This window comes from Buteo buteo, chromosome 19, assembly GCF_964188355.1.
Source record: "Buteo buteo chromosome 19, bButBut1.hap1.1, whole genome shotgun sequence".
Taxonomy (NCBI): Eukaryota; Metazoa; Chordata; class Aves; order Accipitriformes; family Accipitridae; genus Buteo; species Buteo buteo.
In genome coordinates this window covers 17,669,338-17,690,755 of record NC_134189.1, presented here as the reverse complement: position 1 = coordinate 17,690,755, position 21,418 = coordinate 17,669,338, and the positions used below count along the sequence as shown (strand labels likewise).

Sequence of the window (21,418 nt, the reverse complement as noted above, 5' to 3'; positions counted from 1 at the left end):
TCTGCTCTCATTACCGCCGCCGGGAGCGCCGCCGGGCCGCTGCTGATTGGGGGAGAGAGGGTGCACGTGGTCACCCTCGCTCTTGGCCCCTCTTGGCGATTGGCTGAGAGAAGCCGGCAGCGGAAGAGGCGGAACCGGGAGGGGGCGAGGCCTGGGAGCCGGCCGTCCAGGTGGGAGCGGGGAGCAGTGGCGGCGGGGGCTGGAGGGGCCGGGGGGAGAAGCGAGCGAGCGAGCGGCGCGCACCGGGGCCGTAACCGTCGTGCGCGAGGATGGGGGTGTTGAGGTGAGGAGAGGCGCGGCGGGGGCCGAGGCTGTTGGCGGCAGGGGTCTGCCGGCCGCCTCCTCCTCCGCCTGCGTGGCCCCCAGCAGCCTCCGGCCCGCCCCTCCGCCGCGGCGCTGGTCCTCCGGGCAGGCGGCTTCCCTACCCGGTCGCGACGGCGCCGCTATGGGCCGCCGCTGTGAGGCGTGGGGCCGCCTCGGTGAGGCGGTCGCGCCCTGCGTTTCGTGCCCGCGGCTCGTGTTGGGGTTGCGGGTGACGGGTGCTGACACGGCCGGTGTGAAGGTATCGTCCCTGCTGCCGGTTTGGCTTTTTTCTTCCTCTCTTAATGATGTGGGGTTTTTTGTTTTGGTTTTTTCTTTTGAAGGTGATTTCTCAGGGTTTTTATGGCCGGATGGGGGATTTTTTTACCTGGTTAAACTACCGCTAAATTGACGCATCTTGCCTGCGCAATTCTTGTTGGTTTTATTGCCTAATTTAAGGGGTTTTGGTAATGCACTATTAACATCACTTCTTAGAGTTGGGGCTGAAGAGGTTTAGTGTGGAGGCTGGATAGAAGGTGAGGTGAGACAGCTTCCAGTGCTGGGACACCCACTTAAACCTGTGCGGGGTGGGAAGTGTCGCTGGTTACCAGCCTGTTTCAGGCATGGCCGGCCTCTATCTGCTTAAAGGCCTCTTTTTCGCCACTAGTGGGCTATTTAGAAAAGGCTGTCATGGGGTGTATTCACAGGAATTCGGATGTTTGAAACTTTCATAGGTAATTTTCATTCTTTTCCCCCTCTTTGGATAAGAAAATGGCTTATGTTTCCTGAGCTATCGGCCTAGTGGTATTTATGAGGTTCGTGTTTGCTGTGGGGAATAGAAGCAGTGTATTGCACTTACAGTGTGTCTGTTTCACATCTACTGTTGTTTCTGGATGCCACTAGTTGCTCTATACTTTGGGGAGACCAGTATTTCCAAATACTTTTGTGCAAGTGGGAGGTGGTATAAAGACAGGACTGTGTAACTCAAATTATGTGGGTGACCTGGACACTGCTGAGTTATCTTACACAATAATCAATTTCTTTCTGAAGTGTGGGCCTTTACCTTATTTTTAATTATAACCTTTTCTGGCAAAGTTAGTGTTGTATTCACATTCTTTTTTATATATATTCCCCCCCCCCCCATTTATAGGAACACAGTAAAATATTTGTTATGTTAGGATCAGCTTATAGTGAGGGTCTGATGAATTTGTTCCCTTTCACCTTCCCTCAGATTTGGCTCCCATGTGTATAATAAATAGTTCAGAATTCAACAAGAGTGAGAGAATATCAAGTTTCTTGAGTATTGTATTATTAGCATATAATGTGGCAAAGAATGTTGTTCAGAAAATTAGCCAATAAATAGAATTCTAAGTTCATCTCACTGATGATCTAATCAAAACTGATGCCCCTTCTCTGAACCAAACTATGTTTCTACTTCCTCCTAGAAGATCATCTGGGTGTTATGGTGGCTGCTTTTCTAAGGGGCACAGTATAATTTGTTCAGACTTTTATGTAAAATAGTCTTTGAAGAGATGGAAAAAAAAAAAAGATAGGTCAAAGGTAGGTGAATGGCTGGTCTATATTGGACCATGCCTCTCAGAAAATTTACGAGTTGGTTAAAATACACTTGGTTTCATTTAGAAGGCTGGTGAGCTATAGCCTTAGGAATTGGTTGCGAGTTGGTATCTGTCCCTTTTGCAGAAGGGAAAAAGTATATTGTCATCTGGTTGGGGATATTTATATAGGCAGATTAAATGAACTGGTACTTAAACTGTTATATTAGCACCTCCTATGTTAATGAAAACTATCTTGCAGTACATTTGTTCTAGGTTTAGAAGGATTACTGATGAAATAATTTTTTTTTTTTTTTAATTTATTGTATTTTATTCTTGGTGACAGTTGCTCGGTTAAATAAGGCCTCCTAAGGATAACATTCTGTAATCTCCAAAGATGACAGCTGTTGCAGGTAATCCAACATTAGCATTCAATATGTTCATTTTATTATGTTTTAGCTAGCAGACACAATCACCTGATGTTATTGATTGTTAGTTATATGAATTTAATGTATGCAGAAAAGAGTTTGTGGTGTCTGTGCTATTATGCTTCAGATTTGAAGAAAAAGTTCTTCTACTGGGTAACTATTTGTTTCTTAGATAAAAACTAAACCAAAAGCAGGTTTGTCAAGGAAATTACTTGGTTTTCACTATTTTGAAAATATGCTTCATATTTTAAGATACTTTCAACTCTTTCCTGCTGAGTAACCACGGGCATTTAGGAAGACAAATGTCCCCATTTCATGCCATATGTAATGAGGATATCTTTTTCTGTGTTATACATTTTTTGTTTCCATAAGCACATTATCATATCTGCTGTGCTTGGACCAAAATCTCTTTAATTTTGGGTGTGGGAAGAGGAAGACATTTCTTCTTATGCTTTTCTGACCTGGCTCTGAAACAGTGATACATGCTTGGCATGCTGCGGTATGTGTCAATTATTGTTTTAACCCTGGGAATTGGATTCTAGAACACAATCCATAATTCACATAGATGTGTATTAGCATATAAAGAGGCAAATTCCCACCAAAGATTCACTTATCTAACCCAAGCTTTTGGGGATTATTTGCTTCAGTTTTTTCAGATGTGAAGAATGGCTTGTGTTTGCAAAAGCATTCATCCTCTGTGTTCAAACCTTGACATTCAGCAGATTCTCTGGTCCTGTATAGGAGGGAGATCTGGGTGCACAAAATGTAATTTTTTGCTAATGTCCCTATTTCCATCTTCAGAAGACCTTTACTTCCTGAGATTAATGTTGCTTCTCACATGTAAATGCTTTCTACTAAAAATGTTCTAATGTTGTGCTCGCCTTGGAATTGGCTGGAGTACTCGTCTTCATTGTAACACTTGCAGCTTTAATATCAGGGCAGATGCGATATGCTTTTCACTGTTTAATATGCATCTGCAGAAAAGAAAATAATTTCGAGTGTTTCTCTGGAGAGGCACTGTGTTTGACAAACTGGGTCGTGATATGTTTTTTTATTTATTAATCAATGCAGGCAATGATAGTATTGCATATCTCTCATATACCATATCAGAGGTTACAACTCACAGTATACCTGTGTATATATGACCTACTAATATAAGAAATACATTGTTAAGCCTTGCTAAGTATTTTTACATGGCATATACAATATTAGATGCTATAATCTTATCAGTGGGCCTGTCAGGCTGGCTGTTTCTCTAAATGCTTTTGGTTGTGTTTAATTTTGATCGTTCTCAATCAACAAATTAAGATCTCATTTAAAATTGGAACTAGCATGTTACTGTAGTCTCTATTCTGTGTTCACCTTGCTTTTCCTTTCAGTGCTAGAGGAGGTACTGGCTTCCATTGAAAATGAGCTGCAAGCGGTGGAGATGCAGATTCAGGAACTTGTGGATAAACAGCAGGAACTCATTCAAAAGAAGATGAGAGTAAAGAATCTGATAAAGCAGTCCTCAGGAGACTTGGACGCGGGTGGAAGTAAAGACATGGAAACCTCAGCCGAGGCATGGAACAAAAAAGGTTTGCAGAGTCAAATTCAAGTATTCTAACATAGAAGTAAACTAATTCAGTAGGGGAAAAATGTGTTCGTACAGAGTTTTGTTTGGATAATTATATTGTCCTATTTCATTTTGTTCAGCTGGGTGACTTGCCATCTTAATTACTCAGGGTGATGTTTGTACTTAACTCCCTGGACATTCCTGGGAGTTAATCTGAGTTCTTCTGGACAGAATTATCACAAGAACGGCTTGTCATAACTACTTTTATTCTTTTCTTGTTGCAAAGTCACAACTTGATTTGATTTGCCTTAAGAATCCCAGAGTAAATCTGGATATATTGCAATACTTATATTCCCTGTTTATGTTCTAAAAATAATTATTCTGAATCTTTTCAGGATTTGATAATAAGTCTTGCACTCTCAAAGTTACTTCTTGCTCTGTTTGTGTTTCTCCTTGCTTCAGTGAGTAGGACATTTGTTGTGTTTGCCATGGGTTATGTAGCCTCACTGCCTTACCAAAGTAATGCAAATTAGATGGATGCTGACTGCCAAAAGTAATGTGGAATACATTAGTCTGGTAGAGTTAGTCCAAATGGCAAGTGCCCCATGGTGGTGTGAGGGCTGCTGTTCTTTTGGAAGTGCTGTCTTTCAAGTTAAACACTGACTAAAGTCCTGGGTAGTTGGTGGGTCTTGACCATGTTATGCCTAGCCAAATTCGATTCAGATCTTTTTTATTATTATTTCCCCCCTCCCTCTCCTCTTTTACTTCATTTGCAATTTGGAAATGCATTGTTAATTTCTGCCTGTATCCATTGTATATATTCTCTTTTTAGGCTTTTTTAAAAATGAAATTAACTTTGTAGTCTAATCCATATTTGTCCGGGTTTGAGAAAAGTGTTATGCATATGTAAGAATACTGATACTTTATAATTGCAAATTGATGCTATTGAACAAATCGATTCGTTCTGGGTAGCTTTGTGCCTAATTCTCTCCTCCTATGCTTTGAAAACTAACATCTTTGCAATCAGATGCTGTGTACATGCTGAACAAGAGCAGTAGCTAAATTTGGTCCCAGTATAAAGCTCACTGAAGTCAGTGGGAGGCTTGGTTTCAGAGAGCCTTGGATCTTGTCTGTGCTCTCTGTAAATTAGGAAGCAATGTCACCTCAATTCCCAAAGTTAATTCTTGCATTGCACACAGTGTAGCCTGGAGTTCCCACAGTTTTTCTGCATTTTAATTTTAATAATACAAAAATGGTTAATATATTTCCTGATGCATCTGGAATTTAAGTTTTTGCAGTATTATCTCGTTAAATGATGCAGTCTTTAGCTCTATTGAAGAAAAGAAAAAACTGTTATAAGCATGTTGGGGTGGTTATTTTGGGGAAGATTAAACTCCCCCCCTCTTTTTTTTTTTTTTTTTTTTTTAATAAATACTTATTATCGCTGGAATATATGGAAAAAATGGCAACTCTGCCTTCATTTACTGTTTGTAATCACTGCATTTGTATGGGGGGAGCATTTGGGCAACTGTTGTAGGGCTTGATGTCTGGTTTTATTTATTTTCAGGGTGGGCTTCTCATTTCCATTTAATTTTGGACTAATCAGTTAACTTGATCACAAGCACTTTGAAGTTCCATCTGCTTGTGTGTTTTTCGCATTAGTTCACATTTATGTGCAATAAGAGCCTTTAGTCTGGAGGTGTATTGTGTTTACATTTCAGAGTTCTCAAAGGTCCACCGTAGAAACTGGTTTTTACAGACTTGGGTTGTGTGTAGCTTTTTGTGTGCCATTATTGAATCTTTGAACACTTTCCCAGATCTAAAATTGTGTTGCTTCCAGATTTAGTTATTGTATATGTAAATTGCCCTTCCTTCTTATATTTTAACTTGGTTGTGAAACATGTTTGGTTTTTTCCCCTTAACAGATTTTCCATGGTATGAGAAGATAAAAACTGCACTGCAGGGCAAATTTAAACTCCAGAAGTTTAGGTCCTTGCAACTTGAAACAGTAAATGCTGCAATGGCAGGAAAGGATATATTTCTTGTCATGCCTACAGGTGGTGGAAAGAGCCTTTGCTATCAGTTACCAGCTGTGTGTTCTGAAGGTATGTAAGGGAAGAAAAGGTCACATATAAACAATTGTATTTATTTTCTCCCTTTCATAGTTATTTGGAGAATGAATGTTACACTGGTGTCTAGTATCACAGTATGTGGAAAAAAGAGCAAAGATATGAGAGAAGGATTAACTAAAAATATTTGGTTTGCTCTCTTACTTTATTTTCTCTGAAGGAGCAATAGCAGCTTTAAAATAGATGTGCCTTTTAGATGTGATTTAGTTTTAAATAATTTATCTGTGTTCCTCTCAATATGTTATTAAACGCTGAAAGAACTTTTTTAAAAGTTTGTCACTTCTTTCTTTCTTTCTTAATTCAATATACAGACTGTAAATTACTAAGGTATGGATATCTGTTATTTGTCTCTTCCACTCTAAAGCTTTAGCTTCAGGTTATTTGGGAGAGACTTTGCATATTCATTTTTGAAAATAAGTATCCTGTTCTAGTTTCTGAGCTTTCTTTTTGAAAAATAACCCATCAAATTTCATGGAAGTTTGTTTATTTACAAAGACCAAATTTACCAATACCTAGCATTGCTTAGTTGTATGGTAAATTAGCACCTCCCAACACAGATGTGAATCCAACTTTCTTTGTTTTGTATATTAGTTCTTATACTCTGTTTGTTGCAGCTCAGTTGTTTGTGGTCTAGATTTTAAGAGAAGGTGCATGTCATGGGCAGTTGATAAGAAGTATCCCTAGGTGACCCAGCAGTCACTTATCAGCTCTCTAGGAGGGGAGTCTGCTACTGTGTGTGAAGCTTAAGCTCATGTTTGGCAGTTCCTTCAGAACAGGACTGATGCATTAGTAAGAAGTATTAGAGGAGATGTTTGTGACATCTGAACTGTTCAGTTTGCACAGTGATTGATTGTTACAGGTTTCACGCTCGTGATATGTCCTTTGATATCACTTATGGAAGATCAACTCATGGTCTTAGAACAGCTTGGTATTTCTGCAACTTTATTAAATGCCTCAAGCAGTAAGGTATGTTTAAGTGCCAATTCTTCACAGTTTTTGTGGTGTATGTACTGGCATCTTGCCTCTGTGTATGTTATTTATGAATACTGAATGAATGGCACAGTTTTATCAGTTAATGCCATTCTGTCAACAGTATTTTGCCAGCTACGTGCTGTGATATGTGAATAAGTATTTTGCATTCTTGTTTTAAAGACAAGAACACATGTAAACCAACACCTTTCATGGAATAAATGGATTTCATTGGGCTATTTAGAGGATGTGAAGTACCTTTGGCTGGTGTGTGTTGTAGATTTTTACTCAGCTTCTAGACTTAAAAGATGATTGGAGTAGACGACTTTTGTCCACTAGTAACATGTTAAGTTGTGCAGGCTTTTACATATAATTATTTGTCTTACTTTAGGATGGTAAGCTGTTTGATCCAGAGGCCCAAAAGCAACTTACTTCCCAGTCTGTTATTAGTCAGTTGCTTTTTACAGTGAAATATATTTTCCTGACTAGCAGGAGGCTGTGGTCATTAACTTGAACGTGACGCTGGATTTGATAGGTTAGTGGCTTTATGCAATGTGCCAAACTTGGAGCCTGCTTTGAGGTAGAGTGCTTTGAAAACTCCGTAATAAAGACTACAGTTGTGTGCAAGAAATTATTTTACTCTTGTAGTACTACAGGCATGTTTGGTACATTATAGTTTATTGGGAAAATATTGATATCACATGATGAAGCAAAGACAAATATTCAGTAGTTTGCTTTTTCAAAGTTCTGTGGCAGATTTTCCAAGTACTAAAATTAACATTTTATATATAATGAACTTCAACAAAGACTTACAGTAGCGGTAAATACTGTGTAACAATTTATCAGACTCTCTTAATTACCCCATACGAATTGTTAATAACCTCTTAAGAATCTTAGCACTAAGCAACTTTAGTGTGTTGTCCTAGTTTGTTAGCCCCTGATTTCTCCTTTTGTTTTGAACAGGAGCATGTGAAGTGGGTTCATACCGAAATGCTAGACAGAAATTCACAACTGAAGCTCATTTACGTGACCCCGGAGAAGATTGCAAAAAGCAAAATGTTCATGTCAAAGCTAGAGAAAGCTTATCAAGCAGGGTGTCTTGCTCGCATTGCTGTAGATGAAGTCCATTGCTGTAGTCAGTGGGGCCATGACTTCAGGCCTGGTATGCGCATTAGAAATCCAGTCTGCAGTGTTATTCAGGCATCAATAAATAATGAGTTAGGCCTGAAATAAAGCCAGGTGCTTTCTTCATGTGTCAAGTAAATTCTTAGGGTATGGCAAGTACCTGTGTTAGCTCAAGGACTTTAAATTAAATTCACAAATTACTATATCCTTATCCAGGAGCTAAGTTCATGCAAATGGGGACAATTTCAATGTAGATTTTGCTGTTAGTATTCTGAAAAACTCCTAATTAAGTTTACTTTAATTGGAGCTTAGTAAAATGAAAGTTTTTGGCTGCTGTCTTTAATATGGACAATACAGTCATCTTTAATCTATGGTTACATGAAAAAGTCATTCTGTACACTGCTCCCTAGCACTCTGTGTGACAGAGGTAGAGCATTTTGTAAATTTATGAGTTGTATTTTAATTGCTTCTAAAGCAAGTTGAAACAAATGCCCTTGACTTGAACGGAAAGAAAGTGTGCTTTGTTGGTTTCCTATCTTGTTAGTAGTAGAAGTCTGTTACTTACTGGTTACTGTTTCTTTGCCTTTGAAAGAAAACCTGATTTGAGGCAATAATAACCGTAAAGTCAGCCTTTGCAGTTTTGTTAAAAAGTATTGTCTGAGCAAAGAGCCATGCCAGTTAAACAGGCAATGTGGAATTTGATTAAGTACCTCTGGCTGCGTTTCTATTCTAAGGCAGCAAGTGATTGTCAGCACTGAGCCTTTAAAATCTTTCCTTGGTGTACTATGGTCTATGTATCCAAATTCTACATTGCTTGTTTATCAGCAAAGCTGTGTTTACTGAAAAGCTGTTTGTAAAAACAGACCTGCAAAATAACGTGAATGTTGCTTAATGCGATGCCACTTACATTTTTCTATCTCTTTAAGACCTTCTCTTGTGATATGTTTTGCCTTCTGAATAGTGGCTGTTTCTGTGAAATTCAGTTAGAAGAGAGAGCATCTATTTTGATAAGTGCCACCTTCTTTATGAAATAATTTGGATGTATAAATTAGTACTGTAGTAAATTGATCAGTAATAACATTTATTTCAGTATTACCCCATTGAATACTATCTACATGAATATCTTTTTTAACTTTGGATCTATGGTATGAGAAATCTTTTTCTTTCTTCTTTTCGTTTTCTTGCTTAGACTACAAGTCTCTTGGTATCTTGAAAAGACAGTTTCCCAATGCTCCCTTGATTGGATTGACAGCAACTGCTACAAATCATGTTTTAAAGGATGCTCAGAAAATTTTGCACGTTCAGAAGTGCATTACCTTTACTGCTTCTTTCAACCGGCCCAATCTTTACTATGAGGTATATCTTACTACCTGTTTGTTTGACTGCATTGCAGTCATGTTGTCTTCTGTAAGGTACAGTTGATGAATTTTAGAGTAGATTTTCAATTACACATTTTTCAACTGAATGATGGTGTTGTTTCATTACTTTGTGTTGCTGAACTTGGTGTCATCTGCAGAGGAACTTGGGCTGCTCTGTCTTTGTGAGCAAGGCTTAGCAGATAGGACTCTGTAGAGGGGAGAGGTGGGTAGCAGGCTCACTGCTGCAATCTGTTGAAAAATGTCATATGATTGCAAAAAGTTGTGAACTATTGTGTTGTACTGTATTTCAGTTTGGTCACAGGTTCTTTTTTTGTTCTTCATGGGAAAACTTGTGGTTTTGTTTTGGTTTGTTTTATCTATGGACTTTTGATATGTAATCTGACTGTAAATGGAAGAATAGTTATGTTTAGTGGAAGAAGCAGAATAATAGGATTGTTTAACAGACTGTGTGCCCACTTGAAGAACTCTCTGGCATGTGTATATTATATTTTTGAGGTTCGTCATAAGCCTTCAAATAATGAAGATTTCATTGAGGACATAGTTAAGATCATTAATGGAAGATACAAAGGACTCTCAGGTAAAAAGTGTTTAAAAAAAAAAAAGAAAAAAGAGCATGCTATTTTTTTATAATCTTTGGCCTTACAGGCATGTTTTCAAGTGATTCTGAAACATGTAGAGAAATTCTACCTTCACCATACATTAAACATCCAGCATTAGATGGATGTAAGACCTGTACCTTGAATAATTACTCTTTTCATTCATTAGTGTTTAAATGTCTTTACAGTTTACTTATATCTTCTGAAGTATTGAAATATAATGTTGATGTATATAGAACAATGTTTGTATAGATAATAATAGCAATTTTTAAGATCTGTAGGAACAAGGCTCAAAAAAGGTTATCTGTGTTCTTAAATCACGCGTGTCATTTAGTATCTATGCGTCAGGATACTTACTATCTTTAACACTTTTTTCATATTTGATCATAAGATTCATGTATTATTCAGTTCCCAGAATGGGTGTGTGGTGGGGTGAATTGTACTTTCGTGATGAAAGCAGAACTGTAAGAGTTGGACTTTGTGTAATTCAATAAACTATGTAGTGGAAATAAAGAGGAGAGCCATATTACAAAGGCAACAGAATCCAATTTTCCGGAGCAGCAGTGTGTCGCTGTCTCTGCTGTGGAACACTGTGGCTGTAACGAGCAGCTCCCTGAGTACAGACTGTGCTAAGATGATCACAAATCGCACAGCTTTGTGTGTAATCCTTGACTTAGCCCAGACTGACTAATGACAAAAAGCAGATTTATCTGAAACATCAGGTGAGATGTCACAGGTGTCATAAGGAACAGCACCCCTTTACATAAGCATTAATAACCATTGTCCTCCTTGAACATTAATAGAATACTTCCATGATTATGTGGGTTGGCACCCATATTTTCTCTTTAGTCTACAAGTCAAAGCTCATAATTGAAGTTCCCTTCATGGCTACCAATACTGCAGACTGAATAGACACAAAGGTTGTTTACTGGGTTTTATTTATTTATTTTTAAGTTAATAAAACTTTCAAAGTTGTTTTTAAGTATTGGTAATTGTTTGGGTTTTTTAAGACATTACAATAAGGCATCTTTCACTTTCTTGCAGGAATTGTTTATTGTTTTTCTCAGAAGGATTCTGAGCAAGTTACTGTGAGTTTGCAGAAACTGGGAATCAAGGCAGGGACTTACCATGCAAACATGGATGCTAAATATAAGACCAAAGTTCATAAAGGATGGGCAGCGAATCAAATCCAGGTGAAGCAGATACTTTTCATAGACTTATGTCTCATTTAAACAAATTGTGTTTTGGTACCTTGATGGTTTCTTAATTTTTTTCAGGTTGTGGTGGCGACTGTTGCTTTTGGTATGGGAATTGATAAACCTGATGTGAGGTTTGTAATTCATCATTCTATGAGCAAGTCCATGGAGAACTACTACCAAGAGAGTGGACGTGCAGGTATTGTAGGAAATGGCTTTTGCAAAGTTGCCTTTTACATCCATTAAACCAATAAAATTGTACTTTGACTTCAGTCATTTGTGCAGTGTGTCTTGTCTTTGAGACAGGTTCCAAAGTGTGTAATGCCACTCAGCCTCTGTAAAGAGACTTTAAAGCAAATATAAACTACGTTCATGATCTCAGGCCTCTGTACTGCAGTGTAGCAAAGAATAACTGGGTACCTAGCCATTTACTCAGCATTTTTTTAATTACTGAATTTTTGTGACATCTGTGGCTTGCCAGAATAATTTCATAACATGGCATTGACTGATGGGATGTATGTTACAGAAAGGATTTTTTTTGTTTGTTTGTTTTTCCTTTGCATAGCAACTGGTTTGTGTGATTTGCTCACATTGTCTCTAGGTGATGTCTAATTGCTGTATGAATTTCAGCGGCCACTGAAATACAAGTAGGATGGGGAGTCTGGAGCAGGAAATTTTAAGGATTGATCAATATATAGCAGCACTAAATAGCTGTTACGGCTAAAAAAAAGGGTTTGCGGTGTTTTATTTTGGTGTGGGTTTTTTGACCTTGTGCATTATTACTTTTTCAAAGACAGAGTTGAATCTATGTGGAGGAAAGCTTTATAAGGACCCTGAGGGGCAATTGGTTGAGATTTTAACTATGCCTGTGCAATAGAAATTGGCCTTAGCTGGCCTAAGAAATAGAACAGTCATCAAAGTTTGTGGGAGTTTGCATCTGCTTATGCTAGAACCTGGTTACTTCCAGATAGTGCTGGAGGCAGCAGGAAGTATAAATATTGAAGTGGTGAGATAAGGGCCATATAGGTGCTGAAATAGTTGTTTCACAGTGTTTATCAACTTGGCATAATTAAAGCAAGCTTTTGTGTTTCTTCTTCATAACTGAATTTAAATGAAATTCTTCTGGGGAAGGATTAATTAAGCACTGCTACTCATTTGCCTGAACATAGTACTTAGCTTATGAAACCTTCCTTTTCCCTCTTGACTTCCCATCCAGTTGAAGTAGTTCCTTTCTGTTATATGTTAAACTTTTTAAAAGTTTAGGGGTTTTAGGCCTTTTCTGCTCTCTGGATCTTGTAAATAGCAGGAGGACACCCATCAGCACATCATTGGGAGGGGTGGACAATGGGAAGAAAGAGATGATCTAAGTTCAGCTATAGAAGGCACAGTTGGTTTTAAACAGAATATTTTGTTAAATCGTACCTAATTCTCTCTTTATTTATTACCATTAATACCTAATAAGGTATTTGAAGCTTACAATGTCTATTAAACAAATAAGAATTGGGCTTCAAGATATATTTGGCTAGGATTTTCCAAGAGGTTTTAGGGTGAGAAAATAATGATTTCACTGACTTTCTGTATGATACTAATATTTTATTGTGGTTGTTAAAGGGTCAAAATCTTCATTGTTTTCAGTTTGCTTAATTCTGTAGTTGTAGAAGACTCTATTTTATTTCTAGTCTGTATCATGCTATGTTCTGTTGGCTAATATGTTATGCTTGATACTCTTACAGTTATGCACTCTCTTGCAGGGGCTGCAGAAGCCCATGCAGAAAAAGTGGAATTTGTACCAGAAATTGCTATGCTTAAAGTAAATATATTCTAAATTTTTTGTTCATTTTAATGCATTGCAGGTAGAGATGACCAAAAAGCTGACTGCATTTTGTACTATGGCTTTGGAGATATATTCAGAATCAGCTCAATGGTAGTGATGGAAAACGTAGGGCAAGAGAAGCTGTACGATATGGTGTCTTACTGCCAGAATATGAGCAAGTAAGTTACTGTGGTGGTGGGGTTGCTTAGTTTTTAAATAGGCTAATTTTGTTGATTTTTTTTTTTTTTTTGAGAGCATTTGAAAAAAAAACCCCAAAAAACAACAAAAAATCACCACCAAACAAAACCATCCACAAAAGCAACAACAACAAAACAAAAAAACCCCACCACACTATAGAAACGCTACTATTGTAACAGTGTCTTGAGTTTGGAGTTTGTGGTTTGGCTGCTCAGTATGTGCACTCTTACATAAAGCTGAGTGTTGGTGTGTTGCTTGCCAGCTTCAGGATAAAGTTCTGGAAGCAGTTATGTTGAGGTGAAATATCTGTCAACAAACACTTTGGATTTCAAATTTCATTCAGAGCAAAAACTGGAATACTTTGGTTTTTACTCTAAGGTACCAGTTTTTATTGCCCATACGGGAATCCACATGTTCTTAATGCTTCATCTGCTGTACTGAGCTGTATGGAATACTTCATGGAAAACACTTGTATCTGTGTTGTGGACAACTCATGCATTCAGTATAGCCTTTGTTGGCCTCAGTCTAAGAATTAGTTTATATTCTTATGATTTTTCATTCTGTTGAAATTGCAGATTATACTTTTCCGCTTTAAGCGAACTGTTCCTACAGTAGCATTTACTATTACTGAAAGCTACTAGTTACTTCTGTTAGCATAACTGACAGCAAATACTGTGTCACAGTGTTTGTTTTCTGATTTTTCCTGAGATAATTCTTCATGCTTGTTTTGAGATATGAGCTGACCCAAGGTGTAGCATTCGCTACATATCAAGGTGCCACGCTTAGATCACTGGTCGGCCCGGACCAGGGAAAGAGACAGAGAACACACGCAGTGTGAGCGCCAACTTCCCCCTTTTATTGCGCAGTTAATTCCTTTTATACTAACAAGGGGAGGTGGGGTTACAGGTACATCACAAGGCTGCGACTAACCCTCTAACTTTCCGTGACAACGCGAGATCTTCCGAACGCCGACCCCTACACCCAAGGCACCTTCTTTTTGCCACACTCATGATTTATAACACAGGTTTATACATGTATGCTCTATAGTACCTCTTTGCTCTCTGTTCTTTCAGGTGTCGCCGGGTCCTCATAGCCCATCATTTTGATGAAGTATGGGATTCTGCAAACTGCAACAGAATGTGTGATAACTGCTGTAGAGAGAGCTGTAAGTAAATTGTTTTTATAACCAAGGACAGAGAACATGGAGAAGGTTGGCTTAAAGAAATATCTTTTTTAGACAAACTATAAGCAACTTCTGTAAAGAGTGCATGTAATACTGCCTGTTTCCAAGGTGCAAATTTTATGAATGTCGGTTTTTAGTGGCTTAGTGTTGCCAAATTCATGATGTTTAGCAGGGTGCTTCCTGGTTTGGCTTTTTGCCTGAGGCCCAACACTTTGGTATCTTTCAGGCTCAGCCTTTCAGCTGTTCCCAAAAGCTGGGGCAAGGGGGAGATTGGCTTACCTGTTTTAAAAAGATTCTTTTATGTGTCAGGTTTTGTTTCAGGATATCTCTGAGTGTGAAAGCTTTATTTTGAGAAGGAGCCTCTTACTCTCTACATGGTAAACTGTTCACACTTCAGTTCTGAGAAGGCACAGTTTGCACACGTCCTTTTACAACTTGCGTGGTAAAATCTCTGAGGATTTCAGTGCTGCATGCTTATGAGACCTACCTGTGTCAGGACTGTGCATGACAGTTGTGCAGAATAACTGAGCACACAAATATAGGGTTTTGCTGTGTGTTAGCCCTAACAGCACAATGTCTGTCTAGTGTGTGCTCTTCCTTTGGAAGAAAGTTGGGAACGTAAGAGGGAAGGTATATGGGCCAGATGTAGAAGGAACTGGGAGATGTGCTGAAACAAGACTTGCTGCATGGTAAAGGAGGATGGTTTCAGTAGAACGTGGTTCTGGGACATAAGCTCTTCTGCTGCTTAGCTCACAAACATCCTGGCCAGTGTTGGGTAGCTAGTTTTAATAAGTCTCTGAAGATGCACAAAGTATTTGTTGCTGCATTTACTAAGTGAGAGCTCTGGTTTAGACACAAGAAATCCCATACAAGGCTAGAAAGCTCTGAAAAGAGTGCTGAGGAAAAGTTGGTCTTGGGCATCTTTCTTGGACACATAAAACCACCTTTTAAATTTCTTTGAGTACCAGGTGAATTCTTGTAATATGTGAAAAATAGAATCTCCTCATACCACATATCCATTGCAAAGCATTTGGATAATGTAGTGATCAACACTTGAAAAACTTAGGAACAATTCTGTATTCAAAACTGTTCTCATAACTAGACTTCATTTCCCTGTACATTTTGCGGGAGTAAAGTAGACAAAACAAAGATATTAATTTTCTTTTTTTTCTTCATACAGTTAATTATATCTAGATAATAAAACCGTTTTGCAAAATCATGCAAATAACAATATCTTGTTATCTTCTCATTGGAAATGGGGCTTAGTTGAAATTTATACTGGGATCAGAGGTTGAGAAGAGTATGGAGCTGACTTGTACCCAAGACTTACAGGAGCCATGTGATGAAATACAGTTGAAATATATCCTGTTTACTGCTGGTTTACCCCTAGGGCCTTTTGATAGATAAGCAAGGTCTGAGTACTACCTAGCAGTAGTACTAGTTTTTCAGTACTTAATTCTTAGTATTGGAGGAGGCAGTCGGGGTAATTCTATGCCATGATCTGATCATGCAGTAGAAGTGTGATCATTATGTACTACCTGGATGTGTTAGTGCTTGGAATAATTATTCATGATGAAGCTAATTTGTATAATTAACTTAATACTTCTTTTTCTGTCTTGTTTTGTCCATAAATGTATTGAGAGAAGAAATGTCTTGCTTATATTCTTCAATTCCTCTTTGCTCTCTAATCTTTCCATGATAGATGTTATGGGTGAGGAAAAGCAATCCAGCTTCAGAGTAATGTAGTAGCTACCTTAGAAATTTTATGCTTTGTAAATATTTCTTTGAAATAATTTGTATGGCTTGTAATGTTAAATATATGTAAAAATGTTTGCAGGATTGGAGTTTTAATAATGAAGTAGAAAGATACATGTAAGTTTGAGTACAAATATATCCCAATTTGACAGAGGGAAGGTCACAGTTTTATTTGTTAAGTTATAGTTTGAAAAACAAATTAAAAAAACAATGCTATTATACAGCACATAAATATATATTTATAGATATATGTATCTATAAATATATAAAAGTGCATATATATGTATACACCTAATATATATATGGATACTATCTAAATAACTATAAATAACTTGCTATTTAAATATTACTTCACTTTTATTTGTAGCATGTGAGAAAATGGATGTAACAGGATACTGCAGGGATCTAATCAAGATACTTGAACAAGCTGAAAACATGAGTGAGAAACTCACCCCACTGAAATTAATCGATGCATGGTCTGGGAAAGGTGTATCAAAATTCAGGGTGGCTGAAGTTACTCCACCAAAGCACCCTCGAGAGGAACTGGAGAGAGTTATTGCGCATTTACTGCTGCAGCAGTATCTGAAGTATGTAAGATGATGACTACTTTTTTTTTTAACATCCAGTAGTCATTTTTCTTTACTCTTGTGTTACTTCTATATGGTATTAATGGGTACATTCTGTAGTCTCATTTTTAGCCTTTATTTCAGATGCATTAATGTATTTAAAAAAACTCAAAAGATCACTATATTTCTACTTCAAAATGTTAAAATAGAAGTTGGAGGAATGTTTGAAATGCTCCATGTCTTGCAATTTTAAAAAGCTGGGGTTTGCTGTATTCAGGTTAAACCTTTAAATTTGCAGCAGGCTTCATTTTGGAGAAGTCTGCTGTTTATGTGGAGTCTCGTTTACATTCCATGGATAAGCAAAGCAAATGGGGTTGCCCAGATGAATTCTAAGTCAGGATAGGCTTGCTAATATGGAAAGTGGTACTTAGAAATTTTAAGAAAGCATAGTGAAAATAACAACAGTGCTTCTCTTGTAACCTGGTTGTCTGTGTGGTATGTGTTTTGTCTTTCCATACAGTTTTAGAAGTTCAAGGAATATGTACAAATCAAATATTTAATCCCTTTATTTTTGTCTTAATTTTTTTTTGGCATCTGTTTGTATAGGTGACCTCTTATACTCTTAAGAGGATGAGCAGATGACTTATTACATCTTTTTTTCCTCATTTTCCTCCATGTATTCCAACAGATTGACGTGCGTTTGTGTGTAAAGGTCCACAAACTGAATTATGTTAAGTGTTGACCAGACTTGCTCTAAATTAACGGACTATCCACTTGAATACATAAAGCAGAATCAAGCTGCTATTTGGAACATCCATCAGAAGGGTTAATGTGTCCCATTTTCTCCCTGCATGGTCTAGCCTGTCTTTGTCTCCAACCTTCCCTTGTAACACTGATTTAATTTATGCAGGGAAGACTTCAGCTTCACGGCATTCGCTACAATATCCTACCTGAAGATAGGACCAAAAGCACATCTGCTGAAAAACGAGGCACATGTCATAACTATAGAAGGGATAACAAACAAGAAAAATGTTTACAAGGTATTTATATCTGTACTGACTTGCTATATAGATATCTTTTCCACTATAGTTTATTTTAATAGTGTGGTATCTGCTCAATATATTTTTCATAGCAATGCAATCAACAGGATTTAAAATAGACCTCATAAGTATCTTTTCTCTTGTGTGGGAACACTGAAAAAGAAGGAAAACAATGTTAGAATTCTAATAGAACTGTTTATAACTTACAGGACAAAGCATCTCAATCTTCGAATTCAAAAGGAAGCAGAGAAAATGCTCAGAATATTTCAAAGACTGTGCAGGACTCAGTGGTGAAGAAGGCACAGGAACATAAACGGCCTAACTGTGGTTCGAACTTAAAAGCAAAGAAGCTTAAGCTTCAGGCAGGTGGAGATGACCAACCGGTGGTTCTTGACTGAGTTTCACAGACTACATTTAGGATCTAATCATGTTTGCTTCTCCATGGACAACGCAGTGTGTAAGTTCAGTTTGTGTTTTAGTAATGGTACCTTTTGTGCATTTTTTTAATAAAAAACTAACAGGGCAACAAATATATTTAAAACCCTCAAATCTAGAAAAAGTCTAGTAGTCAAGGGAAAAATGCTTCATATCAAAATAACTGGTGCATTATCTTTTGATACAGCAATGACTACAAAAATGTAAATAATTACCACGTTGCCTTTCTAAGTCTTTTGGAAGCATAGTGTATAGTAACGCTACTGCAGAATCAACAGGCTGGAAGGGACTTCCAGAGATCATTTAGTTCAATCTCCTGCTCAAAGCAGGTCCAGTTGGAAGAGGGTGCTGAGGGTTGTGTCCAGTTAAGTTTTGACCATCCCCACAACCCCTCTCAATACCTGTTCCAGTGTTTGACCACCTTCATGACCAAAAAAAGGAAAAATGACGTTTCTTAGAGCTAATTGTTATTTCCCATGTTGCAACTTGTCTGTTGCCTCTTGTCCTACCACTGTGCTCTTCTGAGAAGAGTCTGGCCCCATTGCTGCTATGCTCTTCCATTAGGTAGTTGAAGACAACAGCAAGATCACAACAATCATGCCCTCTCCCCTGGCTTTCTTCTTTTTTTAATCTGGAAGAAATCCAGTTGTCTGTTTCTCCTCACTAAGCCCCTGCTTCTGCTCTCTGAGCAGCTAGGCAGCTTGGTAGCCCTCTGCTAGACTCAATCCAGTGTATCAGTATGCAGTGTATCAGTATGTTTCTTTTACTGGGAAGTGCAAAACTTAACCCAGCACTCTAGCTGTAATCTCACAAGTGCTGAATACCCAGAAAGAGTCTTTCCCCCAAATTGCTGGTTACATTCTTGCTAATACAGTCTACTATGCAGTTGTCTGTGCTGCAGAGGCACACTGCTGATTCACGTTCAGCTTGTTACCTACTGGGAACCTGGGTCCTTTTCTGCAAAGCTACTCTGTAACCAGTCTGGCCCTAGCCTGTACTGTTGCATGTTACTCCATCCCAAGTGGAGGACTTTGCTTTTGCCCTTAATTTAGAGGTCCCGGCCAGCCCATGTGCCCAGCCTGCCTAGGTCCCTCTGAATAGCAGCCCTGACCTCCAGTGTATCAACAGCTCTCCCAGCCTTGGTATCATCTGCAGACTGGCTAGAGCACGCTCCATCCCTGGACCTAGATTGTTAGTGAAGACCCTAAATTGTATTGGCCCCAGTGCTGATCTGTGAGTGTTGCCACTAGTAAATGGCCACCAGTTGGACTTCGAGCCACAGATCCCAACTCTTTGAACCAGGTGCTTCAGACAACTTTCTACCTACCTTGTTGTATATTTATCTAGTCTATATCTCACTGATGGTTTTTAGCTGCAAGGAAATTATAGATCATGTCAAAAGCCTTGCTAAAGTCAAGGTATACAACATCCATTGCTACCCCCTTATTCACACAGGCAGTTATCTCAGTCGGTCTAGTTGATCAGGTATGTTTTGCTTCTGGTAGATCTAGCTGGCTGTTCCTGATCACCTCTGTGTATCTGAAAATGTCTTCTGGGAGTATTTGCTCCTTAAGTTTTCTAGGGGCTGAGGTGAAGCTGATTGGCATGTAACTCCTTAGATCCTCCTTTTTGAAGATGGGTGAGATATTTGCCTTTTCCCAGTCGTCAGGAACCTCTCTGAGTCTCCAAGTCCTTACAGAAATGATAGCAGTCTTGCACTGATGTCCGCTAGCTTCCTCAGCATCCCTCAGTGCAGCTCATTCAGTCCTGTGGATTTGTGTACGGCCAATTGGCCTAAGTGATCTGTAACTCCACCTTCCTCTGCTGCTTTACTCCCACAGATTGTTAGGCTTGGGGACCTGGGAGGTCTGAGGGAAAACCTTGCTAGTGAAAATGAGGCAAAAAATGGGTTGAATACCTCAGTCTTTTCCATGTCCTGTGTCACTAGTTCCCCTACCCTTTTGACCAGTGGGACCATACTTCCCTTACCCCTCCTTTTGCTGCTACGGTACTTAAAGAAGCTGCTCTTACTGCTTTTCGCATCCTGTGCTAGTGTCCACTTCCAGCTGAGCTCCTCCATTTCTAACTCCCTCCCTGCATGCTCAGGCAATGTCTCTATTTGTTCTGGGTACCTTGTACCTTCTGCCTCCCTTTTTGTGTTTGAGCTAGCTGAGGAGTTCTCTGTTGACCTGTGCTGGCCTTCTGCCACCCTTGCTTGACCTTCTGCACATAGGAATAGACTATTTGTGTTTTTAAGGAGGCTGTGGTTTGGAAATCAAGCAACTCTCCTGAGCCCCTTTGCCTTCCAGGGCAGTCTCCCTGCGATCCTGACAAGCAGATCCCTGAACAAGCTGAAATCTGCTCTTCTGTGAGGTCCAGGGTAGTAGTTCTACTATATCTTCCTCACTTCTCTGTCAAGTTTAAAATTCTGGATCACACAGTCACTAAGCAACATATGGGATCTGGGCACCTAGTAAGAAACAAACCTTGTCAATGTCTCCAAGTCAGGTTGGCAATGAGGGCCTCTGTCCCCCACAGGAGGGATTCTCTGGTAACTCTCATCTTCCTTTTCTTCACTGTGTGAACACTTGGCTCGGGGTCAGCTGGCGTTGATGCATCCCTTGGTGGAGTTCATCATCCTTGTCCTTCTCAGGGCACCGTACCTACTCTGTAATAACAGAACTGCAGGTGGAAAAGGAGTCCTTGCGTGTTGCTGGAAACGAGGTTTCCAGCCTTCCCTCCTGTGGGAGTCTCCATCCACTGCTCCTGTGAGGGTAGTTTCAAGGTTTTCCCTCCTTTGCAGCACAGGACTTGGGTGGTCCTTAGCTTTGCAGCATCTCTGTGAAGACCCATCTCTGTTCCTCCTCCTGGCTGCTACACAGGCAGCTCACCTCCTTCTGCAGCTCCTTCACCTGGCAACTTGGCCCTGCAACCAGAGGACAGCTCCCACCGGTGAGGCTGCTGTCGTCAGCCCCAGGGAGAGACATCAGGCATCCGGAGAGCTGGGCTGCCGCAGCGCCCTTCCTCTGGAGCCATGGGTGGGCCAAAGCCTCTGCTGTGCCAGGGGCGGTTGTTCCAGCCCACATGGATGTCTCCATCACTCTAGTTTTGATCAGAGAGATGTGGCCTGTTTCTGCAATACTTACACCTACTGCAGCTTATTTGAGTACTTGAGTGTACTTAATCGAAGAATTTCAA

The 21,418-nt window shown here is 39.2% G+C and overlaps 1 protein-coding gene across 5 annotated transcripts; it reads left to right on the top strand.

Moving 5' to 3' along the window:
* The first annotated feature begins 4 nt into the window (after positions 1 to 4).
* Positions 5 to 18,242, top strand: RECQL (RecQ like helicase). 5 transcript variants are annotated; one of them, XM_075051364.1, is made up of 16 exons: positions 156 to 170; positions 2,200 to 2,266; positions 2,654 to 2,780; positions 3,661 to 3,858; positions 5,762 to 5,941; positions 6,825 to 6,931; positions 7,898 to 8,096; positions 9,249 to 9,415; positions 9,934 to 10,015; positions 11,079 to 11,227; positions 11,312 to 11,429; positions 13,084 to 13,222; positions 14,315 to 14,406; positions 16,547 to 16,766; positions 17,656 to 17,785; positions 17,995 to 18,242. In XM_075051364.1, the coding sequence occupies exons 4-16, from the start codon at positions 3,711 to 3,713 to the stop codon at positions 18,181 to 18,183; spliced, it is 1,920 nt and encodes a 639-aa protein (XP_074907465.1). In that variant the 5' UTR covers positions 156 to 170; positions 2,200 to 2,266; positions 2,654 to 2,780; positions 3,661 to 3,710; the 3' UTR covers positions 18,184 to 18,242. The 5 variants fall into 5 exon arrangements, with proteins under 5 accessions (XP_074907462.1, XP_074907466.1, XP_074907465.1 ...); XM_075051361.1 differs by lacking the exon at positions 2,654 to 2,780 and having other exon boundaries at positions 5 to 170; XM_075051362.1 differs by lacking the exon at positions 2,654 to 2,780 and having other exon boundaries at positions 157 to 283.
* The last annotated feature ends 3,176 nt before the right edge of the window (positions 18,243 to 21,418 follow it).

Bases quoted from the DNA above. Each gene is read 5' to 3' on its own strand.
- RECQL (XM_075051361.1), top strand. The intron at 8,097-9,248 runs GTATGCGCATTA...TTTCTTGCTTAG, and splicing joins GGGCCATGACTTCAGGCCTG to ACTACAAGTCTCTTGGTATC. The intron at 14,407-16,546 runs GTAAGTAAATTG...TTTTATTTGTAG, and splicing joins TAACTGCTGTAGAGAGAGCT to CATGTGAGAAAATGGATGTA.